The sequence below is a fragment of the Peromyscus leucopus genome, chromosome 1 (assembly GCF_004664715.2).
Source record: "Peromyscus leucopus breed LL Stock chromosome 1, UCI_PerLeu_2.1, whole genome shotgun sequence".
Lineage (NCBI taxonomy): Eukaryota > Metazoa > Chordata > Mammalia > Rodentia > Cricetidae > Peromyscus > Peromyscus leucopus.
Window position 1 is genome coordinate 46,863,665 of NC_051063.1, and position 20,915 is coordinate 46,884,579.

Here is a 20,915-nt window from a genome sequence, read left to right on the forward strand (position 1 = left end):
AGACAGGAAGTTCTATTCCCTCAAACTCTAGGACAACTTCACTAAGACAGAACTGAACACTTATATTAGTGGGGTTGTTTGAATGAGAATGAATAGGAACTGAACACTTGGTCTCCAGTTGGTAGTGCTGTCTGGGGAGATTTAGGAAGAATGGCATTGGAGAAAGTGCGTCACTGGAGGTGGGCTTTGAGAGTTTAGTGACTCCACGCCAATCCTAGTTCACTCTCTGTTGTAGTTAAGGATATGCACTCTCAGCTTTCTGTTCCAGCTGCCTTACCACTTACTGCCATGCCTCCCTACCAATATCGTAAACCCGAATAAAATTGCTCCTCTAAAAGTTGTCTTCTTCATGCTTTGCCACAGCAACAGAAAAGTAATGAAGATAGTTAGCATTAATCAGCAATACTTAGAGCAAGCCTCAAAGATGTAAAGGACCGTGGCATGTTCATGGTAGCCTTCTCATGTCCAGGGAAAAGGCCTGCAGCTCTCACAACTAAGAAACCAAAACCAGAGAGAGACTCAAGATTTTAGGAGGCAACATACAGACTACAGGCAGGGTCAACTAAGAAGCCACACAATGCCTTAAGAGTCTAAATTTATTAAGTAAAACAAAATCAGTGTGAGAGACACTACATTTGGCTTCGTTCCATTGTGGCCAATGTCCTTTTGCAGCACAGAAGACCCCAAGTGAGGAAGGTGCATGGTGGTGTTGGTGAGGGGACAGGGACAAAACCATTCCCAGGAATGAAAAGGCAGGCATCACACGGCTCGTGGGAGTCAGCACAGGTGAGCTCCATGTTCACTGAGCAGGACTAACACTAGAAGAGCACAGGACTGTCAGGGAGGACCAGGGACAGCAGGCTGGCTGGAGGGCAGCGGACGGGGCAGGTCCTGGTGATCACTTGGGGAACACGGTGACCACATCGTAGCCCTCAGGTGGTGTGACCCGCTCCCGGGCATGCTTTTCACAGTAAATCTGATCCTCCACGAAGAAATGGCCCTTCTGCTTCAAGTTGGTGCCACAGTCAGTGCACACGTAACATTCAGGGTGGCGGTGATGGTCCCTCAGCTTCACAAACACTCCTCTGCAGGAGGGAGGGGAAACGGGGCCGCATTAGTGACAGCAGAGTCCTATGTCGTCCTTCCTGAGCTGAGCTGAGGCCTGGGGCTTCTCCAGAGGCCCCACAACAGCCCTCTGGTTGTGAATAGGAAGGGCTTGTCATTCTCGAAGCCTCTCCCATGTCAACACAAGAGTTCTGCATGTTCTGTTGATTTTACCCCCAAGCTATACAATCCCCAGACACTCCCACCCTTCCATGGTTTGCCCAACCTCCAAGACCAGGGGAAGTCAATACTCACACAATGCCAGTTCCACATTTGTCACATATGGGCAGCTTCTGAGCATTTCCAACTGACGCAGCCACTTTGGTGACTGGAGCTTTAACACTTCTGAATCCTGAGGGCTTGTTGGGATCCCCTGAAGGGAGGAAAACACCCACATCAGCCAGCCAGTGAAAACTCAGCATCACTGAGGTCTCTCAGAACCACCTGGGAATCTCTATGTTCAAGCCAAGCCACAGCTGCTGGGATCAGATAGTCGCGACTCTGTGCATTGCTGGGCAAGTTGTTTAACCTTTTATGGTCTATCAGTTTCCATTTTGTAAAAAATAGGAGATGATTTTCCCCCTCGTCTATGATCAGCCCTCACACCACCAGTCACGTAACACTCATCTAATACATGTGCAAACACTAACATCGACCAGGAATGTCACCAGCTCCAAGGCTGGGTAATCCTGCCATTGCCAAAGACCTTGGCTAATGGACATGAGCAAATGCGAGTCCAGAAACCTACGTGTGTGTCTTGGTCATGTCCGCACAGAGTTCTATCCCATGCCATGAGAAGAGCAAGCCCCATTGGGTGTCTCTACCTTATCCAAGCACCTGGAATGAGAAGAGTTGGGGTGCCACACCAAGCTGAGACAGCACTAACCAGTATCCCCTACAGCATGAGTCACCTGATGCTAATACAATGGGAGGGTGAATCTGAGGTGCTTTGCTGGTTTATGGAGAACAACATGAGTATTTTGTCTTTTACTCAGACTTTTTTTAAAGCATCCTGTACTTTCAACAGTCCTTCATGGCTACACATGGCAGTCTCTCAGGTTTCTCTCATTAGTACTGGGTCCTCTCAGGGAAGGCTCAACATGTCCTCATCTCCATGGTCCCATGCTGTGGGATGTTCTGTATGACTAATGTGTTGCTCTGATTGGTCAATAAATAAAACACTGATTGGCCAGTGGCTAGGCAGGAAGTATAGGCGGGACTAACAGAGAGGAGAAAAGAAAGAACAGGAAGGCAGAAGGAGTCACTGCCAGCCGCCGCCATGACCAGCAGCATGTGAAGATGCCGGTAAGCCACCAGCCACGTGGCAAGGTATAGATTTATAAAAATGGGTTAATTTAAGCTATAAGAACAGTTAGCAAGAAGCCTGCCACGGCCATACAGTTTGTAAGCAACATAAGTCTCTCTGTTTACTTGGTTGGGTCTGAGCAGCTGTGGGACTGGCGGGTGACAAAGATTTGTCCTGACTGTGGGCAAGGCAGGAAAACTCTAGCTACAGTCCCATACCCCAAAGCACAGGGGACATTCTTCCTTTCCTTTGGAACAAGTCCACAATCCAAACTTCTGTAAATGTAGTTTTTTTAATTAATTTGCTTATTTATTATAATATTTTTATGCTTAGAATTCTTTTTGGTGGCTCAGTATTTAAGAGCACTGCTTACTCTTCGAAACGACCCAGTTTCAATTCTTAGCATCTTTGTGGTGGCTCACAACTGTCTGTGACTCCAGTTCTAGGGGATCTGATGCCTTCTACTCTCCTTGGGTATCAGGCACACACATATCCATAGAAATTATTTATTTTAATTTTAAAAATTACATGTATTTAGTGTATATGTGTGTACATCCACATATGTACAGGTATGTGCATGCCATGCTATGTGGAGGGGAGGTAGTTGAAAGGACAACTTGTGAGACTTGGTTTTCTCCTTGTACCATGTGGGTTGTGGGGTTCAAACTCAGGTTTGGCAGCAAGCTCCTTTGCCTGATGAGCCATCTCACCAGCCCTAAAATGTCTGGAATTGAACTCAAGACCTCATGCATGCTAGGAAAGTGCTCCACAGCTGAGCTAAATTCCCAACCCATAACCGAGTGTTTTAATGGTCCCTATAGTTTGGTTTGGGTTTGAGTTTAGTTTTGTCTTTTTTTTTTTTTTTTTTTGATTGATTTTTTTGAGACATGGTCTCTCTATGTAGCCCTGATTGATTGATTGACTGACTGATTGATTGATTATTGAGAGAAGCTCTCTCTTTGAGCCCTGACTGTCCTCGAATTCACTATGTAGAATGCACTCCACCTGCCTCTGCCTCCAAAGTGCTGGGATTAAGGGTGTCCGTCACCACACTGGCCCCTTTAGCTTTCTATCAAAGGCAAACTCTTCACCTCACCCAACCTCAGCCCTACATGAAGGCATCTCAGAGGGGCCAGAGCAAGCAGCTGCTCCAGGCATCCTGCCTCAAGCACAGCAAACAGGCTCCCTCGCTCTCTGACTGAAGGGGCTTGGCTGCCTGTCCTGTCTGACAGGTAGGAAAGAACAGCACCTCTGCACACTCAGACAGTGTAGAGAGGCTGACTGACTACAGAAGGACCAACTCAGCGAGGGCTGGGGTCTCCGATATAAGCCATCCTCTTCCCATAGCTCACTCAGTCAGCAGGAAAAGCACCCAGAAACAAGAGAAAGTGCAGACTGGGAGAAGGAGACAAGTTAGGGAGAGATGTGAAATCCCTACTTGGTAGGAAAATCCACATCCATTTCTGGAACTAAGAGACTAGATTTGGGAGCAATGGAGGAGCTGTGTGCTGAAGCTGTCCTCATTCTCAGCCCTACAGCGCCACCTGCTGGCTCCAAGTTGTTTTTCTCTCACTTACAAAGTCAACTCTGGAAATTGGAATTCTCTCCTTTGCAACTAGCTTACTACTGGATTCCCTACAACTACAAATATTCCCAAATGTCTCTTCTTCCAGGAAACCCTTCATCCAAGTTTTTTTGTTTGTTTGTTTGTTTAGAGGAAGAGAAATCAGCTAAATAAAGTACAGCTGTTTCTCTACCCATTTCACTGCTCCATTATCTTCATGGTTCCACCGTGACTACAGAATAAAGCCCACGATCCCGACAATGGTAGTTCTCTAGAACCTGACCCAGGTCATCTGAGGACCCCGGAAGCCCTGACAGCAGCTAGCATGAACCCAGCAGTTTGCTGACTCCATCTCCAGCTTCTTCATCTGAGGGAGCCCCCAGCCACCACTGTTTCCTTCATGTATGTTGTCTCGTTCCACACCTCCACGCCTTCAAGATCTCCTTCTCCAGACAGATGAGTGAACAAGCAAAATGAGGAATATACAGGCGATGGGATATGATTCTACTGTAAAAGGACCGGAAGGAGCCAACATGATGGTCCAGAGGGTAAGCCTGAGAAGAACGGTCCCCCGGACCCACATGGTCAAAGGGGAGAACCAACTCCCAGAAGTTGTCCATATGCCCACTGTTGCACACGGGCACACCACACACACACACACACACACACTAAATGTGTAAATAGACAAATAAACATGATAAAAAAATTTTAAGGAACGGAATTCTGATGCATGCTATAACATGTTGCACTGAAGGAATGAGCCCTCACCAAAAGGGAAAACTATGATTCCACTCACACAAGGTATTTGGAATAGACAGTAGTGCTGTGGTGGCCAGAGGCTGGAGCAGAGAATAGGGAGGTGGGGTTTAATGGGATCAGAGCTTCCGTTGTACAAGACAAAGAGTTCTGAGGACGGACAGCAGTGATGGCAGCATTTCACACACGTATGTGGTATAACCGAACACTTAAAAATGATTACCATGGTAAATTTTATGTTATGAGTATTTCACAGTTAAAACAATATTTATGCTTCTTTTGCCTACAAACTTTGTGATTTGTCAAGAGCAAGATGACCCCTGAGAAAAGCAGAGGATGAATAGCATTCAGAAGAACAAGCTGCTCTGGTAGAATTTTCTGGAGTTTATCACCAACTCTGCCCAAATCGATTGGGCACCTAGCTGCACTGAGCATTTCACAGACTGTGTCTGAACCCTGTTGCAGTGGGCTGTGCTCAGGGGTTGCACACAAACACTAGAGCTTAGAGGGACCAACAACCTGCTTGAGGTCTCATGGCCGGTCATAGGGGACCCTGGATGCCAGTGTTTCCACCCACAGACTTGTCTCTGCACCGCAGGCCTTTGCCGATCACAGCAGCACACATCTGAGTGCCTTATGAACATTAGCCAGTGATCCAGGCTTTGTCCATTCAACCTCAAGTGAAAACAGGCCTCTGGGCTCTCACACAGAGCCTGCTCCATGTGATGAATGTTTGTCTAGAATTTATCCTGCTTCCTTAAGGGGAAACTTAGTGCAAGCCCACATCAAGAGACATGGAGCAACGATGAGTTGTGCCATCATCTTGTTAGCAAAATCCTGGGTTTGAGGCAAGAAAGCATCCAGTCTAAGAAATTTAAAAAATAAATAAAATAAAATCATAAACCCCAGATTACACAATTAGGTACAGCCCAGCAACTAGATTCCAGTCAATAAAAAGTGGAATGGTGGTGTGTATAATGAAATATAAGTGTAATGGTAGTGTGTATAATGATATATAAGTGTAATGGTAGTGTGTATAATAAAATATAAGTGTAATGGTAGTGTGTATAATGAAATATAAGTGGAATGGTAGTATGTATACTGCAACACCAGTGGTCAACTTCTGGGAAGGAGATAGATGGAGCATCTGACAGGGGATTCTCCATTTAGACTTGGCCCCTTCCTTCCTCCCTGGTGCCTGGAAGTAAGGATGATGGCCGGGCCTCCAGATGCCAGTTAGGATAACTTCGAACATGGGAGCTTTGGGTTTTGGTTACTGGGGCAGAAGGTGAAAGGAGGTCTTGATGCTATAAACATGGATTCACGTGTGCTTAGGTCCTCATCCATGAGCTCAGATGAGTTTCGTGGCACAGTCTGTGTCCTATTTGGGGCTCAGATGGGCTGACTTTGCCCACCTTAACTGAAATGTCCTTACTCAAGATGAAACCGCCTGCCCCTTCTCATGTGTTCTGACAGAGCTGTCATCCCTACAGGTTGGATCTCAAGTTGCTTGTCAAGCAGGCCTCATAGTGGAGTTTAAGCAATGTCTAGCTCACTTACTGCTAGTAGAACAACAATGTGCAGCATCAAAGAAGCACTTTGACTATACTTCCTTGTGGGTGTAAACTGTCCCTCTCTACAGAATCCACACCACTGAGGAGGGGGCCCAGTTATGGTACATTCAGGGACGTTTCCCTTCCCGGGTATCTGTTCCTGAAGCACCTATAGGTGTTCACTGTGGGGAGATAAAGAGTGTAGATGGCACAGTATCAGCCAGGTGCCTGAGTCTTAGGGAAGGGGGCAGAGTATGGAGGAGTAGACATCATAGGGACCAGAACAGTGTACAAAAGCAGTTCTTCAGAACAGGAGCAGGGAAGTGGTGTGGTTGATATATTGTGTACCCTAATAAAGCTGTCCTGGGGATCAGAGAACAGATCAGCCACTAGATTACACATAGAGGCCAGACAGTGGTGGCACACACACCTTTAATCTTATCACTGGGAGGCAGAGATCCATTTGGATTTCTGTGAGTTCAAGGCCACAGTGGGAACAGAGCCAGGGGTGGTAGCACACACCTTTAATCCCAGCACTTGAGATCTCATGTCTTTGCTTGGGAAGGACACACGCCTTTAATCCCAGGAAGTGATGGCAGGAAGCACAAAGGTATATAAGGCGTGAGGACCAGGAACTAGAAGCTTTTTAGCAGTAGTTCAGCTGAGATCCATTCAGGTGAGGACTCAGAGGCTTTCAGTCTGAGGAAACAGAATCAGCCGAGGAGTTGGAGAGATGAGGTTGGCTGTGGCTTGTTCTGTTTCTCTGATCTTTTAGCGTTCACCCCAATACCTGGCTCTGGGTTTTTTATTAATAAGACCTTATCTGTGTGACAAGGGGGTGTTGATGGAAGGTACCTGGGAGGTGACAAGTCTGAAGGCTTGCTGGACAAAGCAGTTATGAGAAATAGAAAACCTTACTGCCTGTTATCAGTCTCACAACATTCCTTAGCCACTGAACGGAGGCCTCCCTTCTACCTAACTGAACGTCACTTCAGCATACGTGGTATGCAATATCTCCAAGGAAAGCTGTCTCCTGAGACCAGCAGAAGCATCAGAACTCATGCATGGACAAGCGAAGCTGGTGCCTCCCGATGAAGTGCCAGCATCTATAACAACAGTGGACTACTGACTCTGTGCACACAGGGATGGCTGTTTCACACACTTTGTGATTTCTGAGCCTAGAGCATAGTTCAGAAACTAGCCAAGGGTTGAGGATATGGTTACCCAGGGGCCTCCACGATGAGGAAAGGCCATCTGTCCTAAAGCAAGAGCAAACCTGGGGGCCAGCTTCATTGGCCTAACAGATCCATTTCCTTCTGTGGCCTCCACATGCTTTTCCTCATCTGTCACCTTAGGAGCAAGGTATGTGAATTAAAACAGCTAAGGGAACCGGGCGGTGGTGGTGCACGCCTTTAATCCCAGCATTTGGGAGGCAGAGCCAGGTGGATCTCTGTGAGTTCAAGGCCAGCCTGGGCTACAGAGTGAGATTCAGGACAGGCACCAAAGCTACACAGAGAAACCCTATCTCATAAATAAATGAATGATATGGTAGATAGATAGATAGATAGATAGATAGATAGATAGATAGATAGATAAAACAGCCAAGGGACAGACCAACAGAATCTCACAGGGGTCACACTCACTACAATCTCAGCTCTCTAATGTATGTGTGGCAGGAAACAGATGATCAGGCACAAAACTTCAGTAAAGCCTACATGCCATACATACAAAGGGGTTGATATCTAGAATATACAATAAACTAAAAATATTGAACACCAAAAACAAAACCCCCATCATCCAATCAATAAATGAGCCAAAGTGCAGATGGCCAATAGTACATGAAACAGTGCTCAGCATCCTTGGTCATCGGGGAAATGAAGATTCAAATTGCACTGATATTGCATCCCACCCCTCTCAGAATGGCTGTCTATAAAAACAAGCAACAACAAATGCCAGCAAGGATGTGGGGTACAAAGTCACCCTCATACACTGCTTGTGGGAATGTGAACTGAGGCAGCCACTAGGGAAATCAATATGGAACCTCCTCAAAAAACTAAAAAGAGAACGTATGATCCAGCTATACCACTTGTAGAAATATATGCTGTGGGATGTTCTGTATGTTAAATGTGTTGCTCTGATTGGTTGATAAATAAAACACTGATTTGCCAGTAGCCGGGCAGGAAGTAAAGGCAGGAAAGCAGAGAGGAGAATTCTGGGAAGTGGAAGGCAGAGGCAGAGAGACACTGCCAGCCACCACCATGACAAGCAACATGTTAAGATACTGGTAAGCCACGAGCCATGTGACAACTTATAGATTAATAGAAATGGGTTAATTTAAGATATAAGAACAATTAGCAAGAAGCCTGCCATGGCCATATAGTTTGTAAGCAATATGTCTCTGTGTGTTTACTTGGTTGGGTCTGAGCAGCTGTGGGACTGGCAGGTGAGAGAGTTTTGTCCTGACTGTGGGCCAGGCAGGAAAACTCAAGCTACAAATATACCCTAAGGAACCTAGGTCAGAATAACCTGAGCATCCATGTTCATTTTGTAACACTCTGTGCAATCAATAACCATGTTATAGAGTTGACCTAAATGCCCATTAACAGATGGCTGGGTAAAGAAAATATGATACACATGACCAACTAATGTGTGTAAGGGCAGGAGAGGGTAATAAGGTCAAAGTATGTGATGTACTTGAATGAAAATGTCATATAAAACCCATCATTTTGTACAATGAATCTATAACAACATAAAAGTAGGGGCTGGAGATATGGCTCAGTGACTAAGAGCTCTGGCTACTCTTGCAGAGGACCAAGTTCAGTTCCCAGTACCCATATGGTAACTCAAAATGACTTCCTATAACTCTAGTTCCAGGAGATCCAACACCCATTCTTGCCTCCATAATCACCCACATACACATACACACACATAAATAAAATAAAATAAATCTCTTTTTAAAAATTAAAACATTTGAAAAGACTGAGCAACCAGGGCTAGTGCAGTAGTTAAAAGCAATTGTTGCTCTTGCAGAGGACCTGGGCTCAGTTCCCGGCACCCACATAGACTCTTAACTACAGCTCTCTTCTAGCCTCTGCAGATACTTCATGCATATAGTAAACAGACATATGTGCAGGCAAAGCAACCATACTTAAAAATATTTATTTCATTTTATTTTACAAGTAAAGACTGAGCCAGAAAGTTATAATCCAGAGGGGACACTCTTGTCCCATGCCCTACTACCAACACTCCCATCCACTCCTAACCCAGTAACCCTTCACCCCAAGTGCTGGAAATGGAACCCAGGGCTTTCTGCATATTACGTAGGTTCTACAACTGATCTGCATCTGAGTCCTCTCTCCTTCTCCCCCGCTCCTGCTTTCCATACAGGTTTTGCAATTTAAAAAAAGGTCAATGCCAAGGCAGAAGTGGTGGTGTGTGCTCAGATAACTCCAGACTCTGGGGAGGATGGCAAGCTCCAGTCTGCACAGCCAGACCCAGCCTTCCACAACAAGCTGTGCTGGCTCCTCCTCGTGGGAGCTGTCCTCCCCCGCCTGTGTTCTAGCAGTGAGACTCCCGTGCGCCCCTTACCTTTCCCGTCTGACTCCAGGATCTCCTGCAGAAGCAGGAAGGAGGTGGACTGTTTGGGGGGCTCGTTTAACTCCTGCTTCTCCTGAAGCATCTTGTAAACTTCAGATTCCTTGTCGATGATGAGGCTGCCTGAAGGATGAGGCTGATCCAAGCTAAGAAGAATGTTTGGAAATCCATTAGGAGAAGGGTCAAAAGTCAGGCTCGAAACTCCACCAGGCACTCCCTTCTAAGCAAACACACACTGGTTGGAAGAATGAATAGTGATTGTCCCATGTCTCAAACCCTCTTGACAATTTTATAAGGGGTCCTGGTAGGCAGAGCTGGCTGCCACTTTACTACAGTAAGAGACCATTTTCCCAAATAGTCTCTGTAATTCAATTACACTTTGGCTAACTTTCACAGATGGGGAATTCTTCCCTTCTTTTTAAATTACATAACCAACATTATGTCAAGAGAAAATTTCAAAGAGGGAAAATTCCAGTCACAACCTGACCACTAAAGCTCAGCTGGGTCTCCCTGAGGGAGGAGGGGTGCACATGAATTCCTTTTCATTCCCCATGTCAAAGTGCTTTTCATGCCTCCAGACGTTCCTCATCATTCAGAATGGCACTTAGGCTTCTGTGCCCCTAGCTGGAGGCAGCAGTCTTGACCCACCCCATTTGCAGGGGCTGCCACAAGAAGGAAAAGTCCACGGGCTTCGCTTTGCTGTGTAAAGGGTCAGACCGCCAGGAACAGACAAGCCAGGCCTCGCCCCCCCTCCTTCCCCCTGTCACACGGCATACCCCAGGACAAGCTGAGGCAGGCGCTACGGTGAGGAGGATGGCGGGTGGGCGGGCGGGAGGCCTTGGTTTGCAGACTGTCCTGAGCCTGACTCCTCTGGTATTCCCAGCCCCACTGAATGACCAAGCCACACTGTGGCCTACTAGCAAGACCTACCAGCTGTGCGCCCTGTCCCTCCGCTGCCATGATCAGCCTTGGAACAGTTATATTTTCTTTCTTGTTGTTGTTGCTTGTTTTTATTTGTTTGTTGGTTGTTTTTTCAAGACAGGGTTTCTCTGTGAAACTGTCCTGGCTGTCCTGGAACTCACTCTGTAGACCAGGCTGGCCTCAGACTCACAAAGATCCACCTGCCTCTGCCTCCCGAGTGCCGGGATCAAAGGCGTGCGCCACCACTGCCCAATGGAACAGTTATATTTTCAACCAGAGGTCAGAGACATATTTCTGACACATGAATGAAGACGGTTTCATGATGTGGGTCAATGTCCTCTCACTTGACTTAGAACCAAACACTCCCGGTATTTATAACAAAACACACGTTTAATCGAGTTCAACTCCTTTGGAATCAATGTTCGTTTACATAAAGGAGTAAGGCCCTTAAGATGTGGCCTTTCCTCCGAATAGCTGTGACTGAACCAGCCAGCCCCCTTCCAGGCACTGCTCTCACTGCCCTGCCCGCACTGTTACCTCCATGTTCTTCCAAGCCTGCTTGCTTCACACAGGATGCACTCCTGAGAGAGGATCAGTGACCCTGACTTATGACGGCCCCGCACATCCCCATTCCTCGCTACCCTCTAACTCACTCTCCTAACTGCAGCATGAATCTTAAAAGGTCTTATTAATAAGAACAAACCCGGAGCCAGATTTTGGGGTCACCACACCTAACCGCATTCTCTACTTGCATTTATTTCTGCATCTCTGGCTTCCCCTGGAAGGTAAGCAAGCATACTGCCTTGCTCTCTGTAAATGCCCAGGTCTGGCTCAGTGCAGAGCCCAGGCTCAGAGCTTGGCATCAGGAAAGTGAGTGAGTAAGCACAGATGTCACTTCCTCCTTGCTTTGCTCTCCCTGATCCTACGAGCTCACCTGGAAACAATGTAGGGTTGCGGGGGACCCACCTCCTGAGCCCACTTTTCTCTCACTTCCATAACTTGTTCAGAAGCTGCCTGAGGGACACCGTGGCCAGAAGAGGCAAAGCACAAAGATCAGATCAACTACCAGTAACGATATCAGCAAAGCACACAGACAGATTTACCCGCGCACAATCACACAAGCTGCAGCTGCTGAGGTAGGAGTCGCAACCTCCACAGCACTGAAGGACACAGGCAGGAGCAAAGGACTTACAGTGGTTACATCCATCCACTCATTCCCCACCCACCACCGTACAACTGGTTCACGCTCCATTCTGAAAAGAAAAAGTCTGGTTTCCATGGGTAATTTCCTCTAAGTTGCTACCCCTCCCTGCTCCTCTCTCCCTTTCTGTCGCTCCTTTTCCTCTCCTCCGAGACAAGCTGTAGGGCAGCCAGGCCAGCCTCCTGAGACACTTACAGACTCAGGCCCCAACTGAAAGACTCAAGCACAGGGGTAAAGCCCCAGGTGTTTCCCCTGGACTCCAACCATAATCTGACAACAAAGAAAGCAAGGCCCATAAGGGTGGCATAAGCTCTGCCACCCTTAGGCAAGGTTGACGCTGGCTGCCCCTGCCACCTTGGGTTTGCAGTGACTGCAGTGCAACCATCTCTCAACCATCTCTCTCTCTCCCTTTGTAGGAAAGTGTGGGGCAGGCTAAGTGAAGACCTGGTAAAGTCGTTTTAAGCAGGGGTCTTCTACCGGCTCAGTTCCATCCATTTGTTTGTTTTTTTAAGTTAGATACTTGATTCTTTGTGTTTTGAGCTTGAAACCTGCCCTATAATAAGCATATTACATTATTCTTTATCAATTTTTTTTTCCTATTACTCTTAGGACTATTTTAAAATCAAGATCAGGCCATGGAATGTTTGGGGGAAGAATTTTTTCTCTTACTCGTTGTATGTTATGTCTGGAAGCCACCAAGGGAACACTAAAAATAACAGAACTAAACCACAAGGTCATCATATATTCTTCCAGCAAACAGCCTTGGGAATCATTCCAAGGAAGGAAGAAAGAGAGAGAGAGAGAGAGAGAGAGAGAGAGAGAGAGAGAGGAAGGAGAGAGAGAAAGGAGGGAGGAAGAGACAGACAGACAGACCAATTTACTATTTATTTCCAAATAATAATAACATCTTTATATGCAGGGCATTTTATGAAATATTTTCAGTATCCATTACCCTAACAGAAACACTGTCTACCTAATTCAAAAACCAGTACAAGACTTAGAAATTCTACATCTCAGACATTCGGCTATAAGACAATGCAATATCTGAAAAAAAGTAATTAGGATAAAAAGCATGCATAAGAAATGGAAAAAAAGATTCTTATTTGTATAGATAAAAATATTAAAAGTATCCAATGAGAAAAGGAAGAAACAAAGTGCTAAAGAGGCCCACAGAAATCCACAAAGATACCCCCACAAAAGACTGCTGGCAATGGTCGAGAGACAGCCAGGACTGACCTACTCTGGTGATGGGATGGCCAAACACCCTAATAGTTGTGCCAGAAACCCCATCCAAGGACTGAGGAATCTGGATGCAGACATCCACGGCTAGGCCCCGGGTAGAGCGCCAGGAGTCTAATTAGTGAGAAAGAGGAGGGTTTATATGAGCGAGAATTGTTGAAACCAAGGTTGGATAAAGCACAGGGACAAATAGCCAAACGAATGGAAACACATGAACTATGAACCAAAGTCTGAGAGGCCCCCAACTGGATCAGGCCCTCTGAATAGGTGAGACAGTTGATTGGCTTGATCTGTTTGGGAGGCATCTAGGCAGTGGTACCAGGTCCTGGGCTCATTGCATGAGTTAGCTGTTTGAAACCTGGGACTTATGCAGGGACGCTTGGCTCAGCCTTGGAGGAGGGGACTGGACCTGCCTGGACTGGGTCTACCAGGTCGATCTCAGTCCTCAGGGGAGGCTTTGCCCTGGAGGAGGTGGGAATGGGGGGTAGGCTGGGGGAAGGGGAGGGGGGCAGGAAGGGGAAGAACAAGAAAATCTGTGGCTGTTATGTAGAACTGAATGGTATTGTAAAATAAAATAAATTTAAATTTAAAAAAAAAGAAAAGTAGTAAAAGTAAATAAATAAGGATTCTACAGTGAGCCAGGCCTGTATTCTCAGCAGTCAGGAGGCTGAGATAGGAGGCTGAGACAGGCCTCAAGGGTTCAATGTTAGGCTGGGCTACATAATAAAGGCACATATTTCAGAGAAAGACCGAGAGATCAAATTAACTCTACATAGCCTCTTCCCTGAAATAAAGAAAGGAAAGTATTTCCTGACGTACTTAATGAAGTAAATATCACACTAATGTAAAACTAGATTACAGTACTAAAAAAGAAAACAGGTGAGTCCCTCATAAAGACATAAATTTCATAGCAAATAAAATTCAACCATATATAAGAAGAATTATATGTCACAGCCAAGTAGCATGTACTACTTGGTTTACTATTTAAAACTCAGTCAAGATGTTAATCATTTGACCATATCAGCAGATTCACAAGGGGAAAAAAAAAACATTTGACTACACAGGAGGCTGAGACAGGAGGACCAAACATTCAAGCCTTGCCTGGTGTCCATAGTGAGTCAAGACTAGACTACCTTGTGAGACCTTGTCTCCAGATAAAAAGTAGGAGAGGGCTAGGGATGTAGTTCAGTGGGGGAGTGGGAGGGAGCATTTAATTAGCATGCAGAAAGCCCTGGGTTCCATCCTTGGTACTACAGAGCAGCTGAGGAAAGAAACTAAGTATACACACCTCTATTCCTAGCACTTTGGAATCTGAGGCAGGAGGATTGCCACCAGTTCAAAGGCCAGCCGGTCTTACATGGTAAGCTCCAATGCCAGCCTGGACTATAGTATGAGACTCTGTCCCCACTCCCCAAAAAAAGGGAAAAGGAAAAAGAATCTACAGAGTGCCAAGTCTGTGAATTGTAGAGGCAATGAAAAGGAAAAGTTAAGAACAATTTCAAAAAGGAATAAAATGGGAGGAACTGGTCTCCAGGATTTCAAGATTCCTTTCACAGCTATTGTGATCAACCCCACATTGTTTATCTCACAACCACATGATTAACTCAATCTAAGTTAATGCCTAAGACTGAAACATATAAAGGAAAACCATGTTAAAAAAAATTAAGTAGGAATTAACCAAAAAAAAAAAAAAAAAAAAAAAAAAAAAAAAAAAAAAAAAAAAAAAAAAAAAAAAAAAAAAAAAAAAAAAAAAAAAATTAAGTAGGAATTCTTAGCCTCTAGAGATAGGCAGACTTAAGACACCAAGAGTAGCCGCTAAAAGCACAAACTGATAAAGGGCCTCCTTAAAAGTCAGATTTGCTTTGTTGAGGCACTTCCCTCTGATTTCTCTTGGTTCTGCTTTTCCTGTCTCCTGTTATGTTTTTGTTTTGGTGATAAGATCTTACTTCATGACCAATGCTGGCTGTGAAATCCTGGTCCTCCTGCCTCAGCCTCCCCAAGTGCCGGGATGCCAGGCACATACCACCACGCCTGACCCTGCCAAATACTGGGAATGTTGCCTTGTTCCCATTTGTCAGAATGTCTCCTAATTTCCCCAGGGATTCTCACAAGCTTGTTCAGTTGTGCTTTTCAGTGGCCACATATTTGTCATTTTTTCCAGCTGTCTTTTTGCTAAATTCTAGTTTTAATCCACTGTGGTTGGAAAAGATACTTGCTGTCATATCAGTTTCAAGTTCAATAAGGTGTGTCTTAAGTCTCACTTATAATCTCTTTTAGTGGACTCTTTCACATGTACCTGAGAAGTGATGTGGGTTTGTTTTTTTTTTAAGCTTTATCATTCATTTAGATGAGTTTATTGACAATTCTCTTGTTTCATTATTTTGAGGCAAACAATGTGTTTGCATTCATTATTCACCCCATGGTGAAACATGGCACTGGAATTAGCCACAACTCTCAAACAATAGCACTGTATCCACTGGTTGGCCTCTCCTCCCTTCCTCCTATTCTCCCCACGCCTCTGGCAAACTCGAGTCTAGTCTGTTGAGAAGTAACTATAAATCGTATATTTCAATGTCAGTGTTCACACATCTGCCACTAGCATAAAGGAACAACACCTGATATGTCCATCTTATAGCCTGTGTGGTTTTTTTCTGATACGTTCTTGTTGGACGTAGCAATTAGTTCCAGATTCTTCCCTTGCCTTGTTACTGGCTACAATCCACAGCACGATGCTCAAGAGTACCAGAGCGCACAGCCTTGACTCATTTACCTTTGTGAGAGAGCCTTCAGCATTCATCATTAAGTGGCAACTTTAAAAAGATGAAAGAAGCCTGACTATCCATCAGCAGATGGATGGATTTTTTTTTTTTAATGTGATAAAGAATGGATTCAGTCCTTAAGTAGAGGAAAATCCTGACATACACTACCTGGGTGAAGCTTTGGAAAAATGCTAAGAGGAAATGCCAGCTCACAAGGACAAATACTGCATGGCTCCACTTGCAAGAGGTGCTCACAACAGAAAGTAGAGCGGGGGCTTCCAGGAGCTTGGGGAGAGACAGAAGTTGTTCGTTGGGTGTAGAGTTCCTGCTTTTCAAGCTGAACAAATTCAACAGATCTGTTGCATAACTTTGCACATGTGGTCACAATAGTAAATTTTATGTCATGTGGTTTTCACCACACTTTAAAAAGGAAAAAGGAACACACTATTGGTATATAAAGAAAACCTGGATGACTTTCCAAGGGATTACGCTGAGGAAACCCCAGAAGGCTGCATACTTTACAGTTCTGCTAATAAAACATTCTTGAACTAACAAAGCTGTAATAATGAGAGACTGGTGGGCTGGAGGCTGTGCAGTGAGGGATGTGGGTGTGGTGGATGTGGCTAGGGGTGGGTGCAACAACAGCATTGGAATCCTGATGCAGACTCAAATGCTTTTTTTTTTTTTTTTTTTTTTTTTTTTTTTTTTGTGAGACAGTAGACCTGGCTAGCCTGGAACTTACTACATAAACCAGGCTGGCCTTGGACTTACAGAAATCCATCTGCCTCTGCCTCCCAAGTGCTGGGATTAAAGGCGTGCGACACTATGTTTGGTTGACTCAAATGCTCTTTATACTGTGTTCCTGTCCATCTTCGACTTGATAATTCACTCAGCCCAGCATAGTGGCTCACATTTATAATCCTAAACTCAGGAAGCTGAGGCCAAAGGATTACTGTAGGTTCCAGGTCAGCCTGGTCTTCCGAATAGGACCTTGTCTCAAGAAACAAACAACACTAGAGTCACCATCGGGAGAAACTGGGTAAGGAATAAGAGACCTCTTTGTACTCCCTCTAGCTCCACACACACATCTACAGCTAGCTCAGAAGGAGAGGCTGAACCCACTTTAAGAATTCCTTGTCTCAAAGAGAAGTGCTAACATTAAGTGATGCAGAGGTTGTAGTTCTTGTCTTAAGGTTGGAATAAGGAAAATAAACTGAGGGGCTGGAGGGAAGGCTCAGCAGTTTAGAGCACTGACTGCTCTTCCAGAGGACCAGAGCTCAATTCCCAGCACCCACATGGCAGCTCACGACTGTTTGTAACTCTAGTTCCAAGGGATCTAGCACCCTCTTCAGGACTCCTCAGGTACTGCACACACACACTGTGCACAAACATGCAGGCAAAACACCCAGACACATAAAATAAAAATAAATCTCAAAAGAAATTTTAAAAGACAGTAAGGGCTGGGTGGTGGTGGCACACGCCTTTAATCCCAGCACTTGGTAGGCAGAGGCAGGTGGATCTCAATGAGTTTGAGGCCAGCCTGGTCTACAAAGTGAGTTCCAGGACAGTCAGGACTGTTTCACAGAGAAACCCTGTCTTGAAAAACCAAAAAAAAAAAAGACAGTAAGATGAAAGATGGGCATGGTGCCACATTCCTTTAATTCCAGCACTTAAGAGCAAAGACAGGTGGTTCTCTATGAGTTCAAGGACAGCCTGGTCTATACAGTAAGTTCCAGGGCAGCCAAGCAATGAGACCCTGTCTCAAAACACACACACACACACACACACACACACACACACACACACACACACACACACACACACGGAGTGAGCTGAAGCAGAAAAATCCTTTATGTTTCATGATGCCCTAGAAAATAAGATCTTGGGTTTCGGATGCCCCAGATTATTACTTGATAATTAAATAAAAATAAATTTTAAAAATTAAGTCTTGGAAAGCTTATGCATTCAGTTCTAAAGGGAATGCCTGATCTGAAAGTTTCCTGTGTTTTAGTCTCCTATGATGAGTAAGGAATAACTCTGGCCATCAGGAGAAAAGGGAAGAACACTCAGACCCCAGACACTGTGGAGTGCAGGCATTATTAGGTACAGAGACAAGCAGCCTTCATGTCGGAAGCCTTCTGATCCTGTTCCCAGCTAGACAGGGCTAACACAATGCCCTGCTACCTTTGGATAGCAATGAATCCTTTATCTCCACTGCCTCGCTTAGAAATCTCCCTCCTGAGTGTTTGGGGGGCATACCCTGAACACAATTGGGAAGACCTAGTACTCTGGGATTTCTACGCTGGTTATGGAAGCTCAACCACTTATGCCATGCAGAGACCATCACCCCAGAAGGAGGCTGGCCAGTGGTATCCATAGCTCAACTTAGGCAACGACTCCAGGGGGAGAAAGAAGTTCACGGTAGGCCAAAGCAAATCTTCTCTAGAACGTGCTTACATGCTTCCACACTTCCACTCTGAGCCCCCGGCACTCAGTAAGGGCTGAGGCAGGGTTCTCCCAAGTAACAGCTTTCACTCAGTGCATTCCCTTGAGAAGCTGGTGGAAAGGCACGTGGCTAAGGGCCCACCTTAAAGCTCTGGAGACAAGTTTTCAGAGGACTTACAAGGTTTGCCTAAGGTCACTCAACTGGCGGGGCAGAGCCAATTCGAGGACTCAAATCTACAAACCTGTAGAAAGTAAACAGACATCACCTAAATTAGGAAACCAGTCTCTGCATTACCAAACTTTAACAGGTCCCTTCTACACACAATCGAAGAGCTGAGAAAAAAGGTGCCACTTCTTTCACTGGAATGGCACACAGCAAGTACTCAAAAAAGGACTGCTGAGCTGAAGCCGCCTAGAGGGGAAGGGCCACAAGAGGGCCTCCCTCTCCCTCTGCTGTGTTCAAGAAGATCTGCTGAGGAGACCCCCACCTGCCTGCCTTCCCAGATGGCAACGCTGCTGCTGACATCCTGGCCCTGCCTGGGTTGCAGCTGTACCAAGACCTACAAGACAGCCAGCCACACACACAGTACAACGCTTGGGACCAAATTAAAAAAAAAAAAAAAAAAAAAAAAATAGCAGGGTGAGCCCCAGGGAATGGGTGATGACCTCAGATGCCAAGTATTTGGTGAGCCAGTTCTGGAACCTCAGCGAATTCAGACTAAACAGTTGGGGGGTGGGGGTGGGGAGTGGGGGTGGGGGGTGAGCCAGCTCCCGGCCTTGTGCTGAGCAGGGAGAGTTACAGAATGGCTCTCCTTTCTGAGAACATGCTAGAAACAAAGCAGCAGGCAGAGATCTCTGTAGAAGAAACATGCAAGACTCGGTAGCTCCTCGGCCTCTGGCTTCAGGGATTCCCGCCACTTCTTAGATTCATTCTCAAAGAGGTTGGGCTGAAGTAGGTATAGGTAACAGGCCCCCTTTGCCTAGGGAATCCGCAAGGAGACTTGATAAAGATCCTCGGGCTGCTGCAGCCAAGAAGACTGTGACAGGAGCAGACAGGAGGGGTGGGGGGAGCAACCCGGAAGCAGGAGAGAAGAAGAAAGAAGGCATTAACGAAGGAAAACTATCTAATGCAGCCACACTAAAAATACTTTCCAGGCATACTTCTCACAGTGCATAGCAGTTCTTTCAATTAAGGATGTGTCATTTCCTGGGTTATTAAATCCAGATCATGGAACATTCCACTCTGGGACAGTAAAAGAAGGGTCACGTTCCCAGCCTCTCCAAGCACTCCAAACACAGGAATGGTGGCCCTTGGTATTCAAACCACTCCTCACGGAGCTGCATGCAAGCTTCCCTTCAGAGAGTGATGCTTAAGGGACCCCCTGTGTAGCTTTCTCAAGTATCCCCAGCATCCCCATGACCACCTCGAAGGGCATCAATGTACCAAGCAGGTAAGGACTCAAAGGAACCATGATTTGGGGTAAGAAGCAGTGGTACTGGGCACTTCCACTAATGCCAGTGATCTTCAGCATCTTCTGAATCCAAAACCTCACTAGACTCTAGGGAACATACCGGATCTGTCCTGTCCTGCCCTCTCAGTATTGGGGGCAGAGACTTGCATGTAGTGGATACCCAACAGTCTTAGTATCTTTCTGGTCTGTCTTTGCTTGCCTCCCTCCCTCCCCCTACTCCCTCCTCTCCTCTCTCTCCCACCCCTCCTTCTCATCCCCTGGAGACAATGGGGTTCCTGGAACAGCCCTCCAGACAGTTAAGAAACCTGGGACTGTAACCCCCTCCTAACTTGCATTTGAAACAGTTAGTTTGCAACTAAGAAATCTGGACAGATTATAAAGATGAATAGGGAAGAAACTGAATGCCAAAATAAGCTTTTGGAGTTAACACAAAATCTGAGTTAAGATCCTGAGAGATCAGACAACTTTAGAATGTACTGTTTTCCAACAAAATTTGAATGTCACCAACATTCAAAAGTCAGCAATTTCAGGTTTATAAAAAAAAAATTTCCAACTCCTGTTTCAGTGAAAGTAATCAGCAGAGGTGGAATTCCTCGGCCTGCATGCACTTTTGGCTGGAACCAAGGACCCATCCCTGTGGACAGGGCATGAACATGGGGCGCCACAAGTGCAATTCAGTTACGTTTGATCTGGTAGCCCGGCCCTGCGCTCCTACCCTGCGGGCCCATCCTCAGGCCTGTAAGTTGGCAACTCCTAATCCACTCCCCACCCTCTTAACTTGACACTCTCACGCCCAGTTCCTTTGCCATGGGCTGGCAGGAGTGTTGAAATCTGTCCCCAGAGAGTTGGGGACAGACTCAGAGACCCAATACAGAGCTAAAGGCAGGTACAGCCAACAGGTCTGTGACAAAGAAAGGTGCCTGTCTGCTTCCACCTACAGTCCCCATCTCTTCCTTCCCAGGTCAGAACCCAATCCCAAGGGCGAGCCCTTGCAGCCTCAA

The 20,915-nt window shown here is 45.9% G+C and overlaps 1 protein-coding gene across 1 annotated transcript in view; it reads right to left on the bottom strand.

The window, feature by feature from the left end:
- Nucleotides 1–578: 578 nt before the first annotated feature.
- The window catches only part of Pdlim1 (PDZ and LIM domain 1), a 47,049-nt gene continuing 26,712 nt past the window's right edge, over nucleotides 579–20,915 (bottom strand). Inside the window, 3 exon segments of the mRNA XM_028889382.2 lie at nucleotides 579–1,085; nucleotides 1,360–1,477; nucleotides 9,872–10,023. Coding sequence (XP_028745215.1) covers nucleotides 899–1,085; nucleotides 1,360–1,477; nucleotides 9,872–10,023 — 457 coding nt within the window. The 3' untranslated portion in view covers nucleotides 579–898.